The sequence below is a fragment of the Anopheles darlingi genome, chromosome 2 (assembly GCF_943734745.1).
Source record: "Anopheles darlingi chromosome 2, idAnoDarlMG_H_01, whole genome shotgun sequence".
Taxonomy (NCBI): domain Eukaryota; kingdom Metazoa; phylum Arthropoda; class Insecta; order Diptera; family Culicidae; genus Anopheles; species Anopheles darlingi.
Window position 1 is genome coordinate 57,403,646 of NC_064874.1, and position 2,151 is coordinate 57,405,796.

At 41.0% G+C, this 2,151-nt stretch overlaps 1 protein-coding gene across 1 annotated transcript; it reads right to left on the bottom strand.

Annotated features, from left to right (window-relative positions):
• Positions 1–234: 234 nt before the first annotated feature.
• On the bottom strand, positions 235–1,203 carry LOC125959369 (fibrinogen-like protein A). The gene has a single exon (XM_049692190.1). It carries the CDS (start codon positions 1,201–1,203, stop codon positions 235–237), a length of 969 nt encoding a protein of 322 aa, XP_049548147.1.
• Between the last annotated feature and the right edge of the window lie 948 nt (positions 1,204–2,151).

The following is a 2,151-nucleotide window of genomic DNA, read 5'->3' on the forward strand; positions in this document are numbered from 1 at the left end:
CTGCCTAGTTGAGTAAACCCGTCGCGCAACCGTACTTTTTTTAAGTTAAGCGACTCCACCGAGTAGATACTAAATAAAGGCCGGTAAGGTTAGGTATGGATTTGGTGATAGAAAGAAATATTCAATAAAAAGTCTTTTGTTGGGATTAAAATGCAAATATATTTGGCATAATTTCCAAAGTAAACAAGCATAATTTTCTTTTTAGCAACCATCACGATAAGTGCTACTGGAACCTTAAATCTCGCGTATCATCATTCTGGTGTAGCTGAGTCCTCGATGGTCGTTTCTGAAACCGTACCAATAAATTGCGTCTCCATTCGAAAGATTTTTATATCGTTTGTTCAGATTCGCTAGGGTACAGTCTTTATGCCACCAGGCGCCTTCAAATTTTTGGGCACAGTGTGAACTCGACTTATCATTATCACGGTCTTTCGTTGAGAACTTCATATTTTTGTTATCCTGCATCGAATCTCTTGCAGAGCCGGTATGTCTTCCCAGTGTTATTTTGTATTGCTCACTTTCACTGCCTATTTTAAACTGATTATAGCGGGCATAGGCATAGTTGCCCCGAAAGTCCTTCATCTCGATTACTATCTCATGCGGCCGTTCCGTGGTTATCTGGTGCATTTTTTCTAACCCGAGCCAGAATTCTCTCTCGATGTCACCAAAGCCATCCCGGTACGCGACCCAATCCCGGTTAAAATCAACCGAACCGTTGAATCGATGCTGCACCACCGTCCAGCCTCCATCAAACTTTTCCTGCTCACAGAACACATTAAACGGTGTGATATCGTTATTCACGCGGATGAGATACACTCCGGAAGCGTTGTTATGTACATTCTTGCACGATGTTGCCATAGATGTTGGCAACTGGCTATTCAGCGGCATGTAGTTTACCACTGTTGCAGATGACTGAACATGGCTGGCGGCTGCTACCTGATGTTCAAGTATCACCAACGATTGATTTTGTAGAGCACTCAAATCGGCGAGGGTCTTCTCTTGCGACGCCTTAATGCTTGCTATTTGATTTTGGAGTTCGTTCTGGCCGTTTTGAAGCTCCAACAATTTACGATCAATGTTTTCCAGCTTTCTCAGCAACGTCTCCACACCATTCGCCGAAAGTGTATCCTGGTTTGCGTCTGCGTTACTTCTCACATTGGAGAAAGTAATACAAATCAATGTAAAATAAACACTCAACTTCATCTTGTAATAATGAAGACTTCTTGCACTGAGCGATCGATCCGAACTGATCCCTATGTTTTTTCAGAAGATGGTTTTATACCAAATCACACTCCACAGAAGATGCTCGCCGAGGGAATGAAACGGTCGTTAGCGAATTTCGTGATGATTGTGATTTTCGTTGTGTTGATTATGTTTAGCCCCGATTCCATTTATGCTGAACCTTCTTGCGTACTTTTCGCTTGATAACCATAATCCAATGCTATACTAAATTGCTGGAACCAGCAGCATGATAAGAAGTTAAAGTTCATCGCGTGTATTGGCACTACACGTTCACCAGACATAACATAGACATTGGAAGAACTGGCAAAATATGCGTCGTTTTCACGGTCATTCTTATCAATTGAAGTTTTTTAAAAGCTTGTCTATGTTCATCAACCATCTGCCCACACCTCCGAACCCAGCCATCCAGTGAGGTGTGATAACAGCCATGCAAACGCTTTTTCGTGCTGTCTGATTGATAAGCGAAGAGTAATTCTATGCTGAATGGAGCCAAGCTAATGAATTACAGGGCAAGACCAATGGTTAGTTAATAACTAAATAACCCTAATAACTAAATAAGTAAGTATTGAATAAGAAAAAGCTAACACAAAAGCTAGCTGTCGTAGGGGTTCCGAGAAAAGGGATACTCGACACAATACGTGATCTCAGAAGAACAGCAACGTCAGTATCATGTACAGAACAGACTTGCGTTGGTGAGCTGTTCCAATGCGTACACTATTGAAAAATTATTTAAAAAAATCATTACATTCATTGTACAAAATATTGTATATTCGTTAGTGTATTTTAATTTGTGCTTATCACTGTAGGTTGGGGCCCTGAAACCGGAACAACAGTTAGTAAAAGATGTTGACGTGTTCTAAAAATTTTACAAGCATCTGCTTTGCGGCTTAATCAGGAATCCAAGATTGT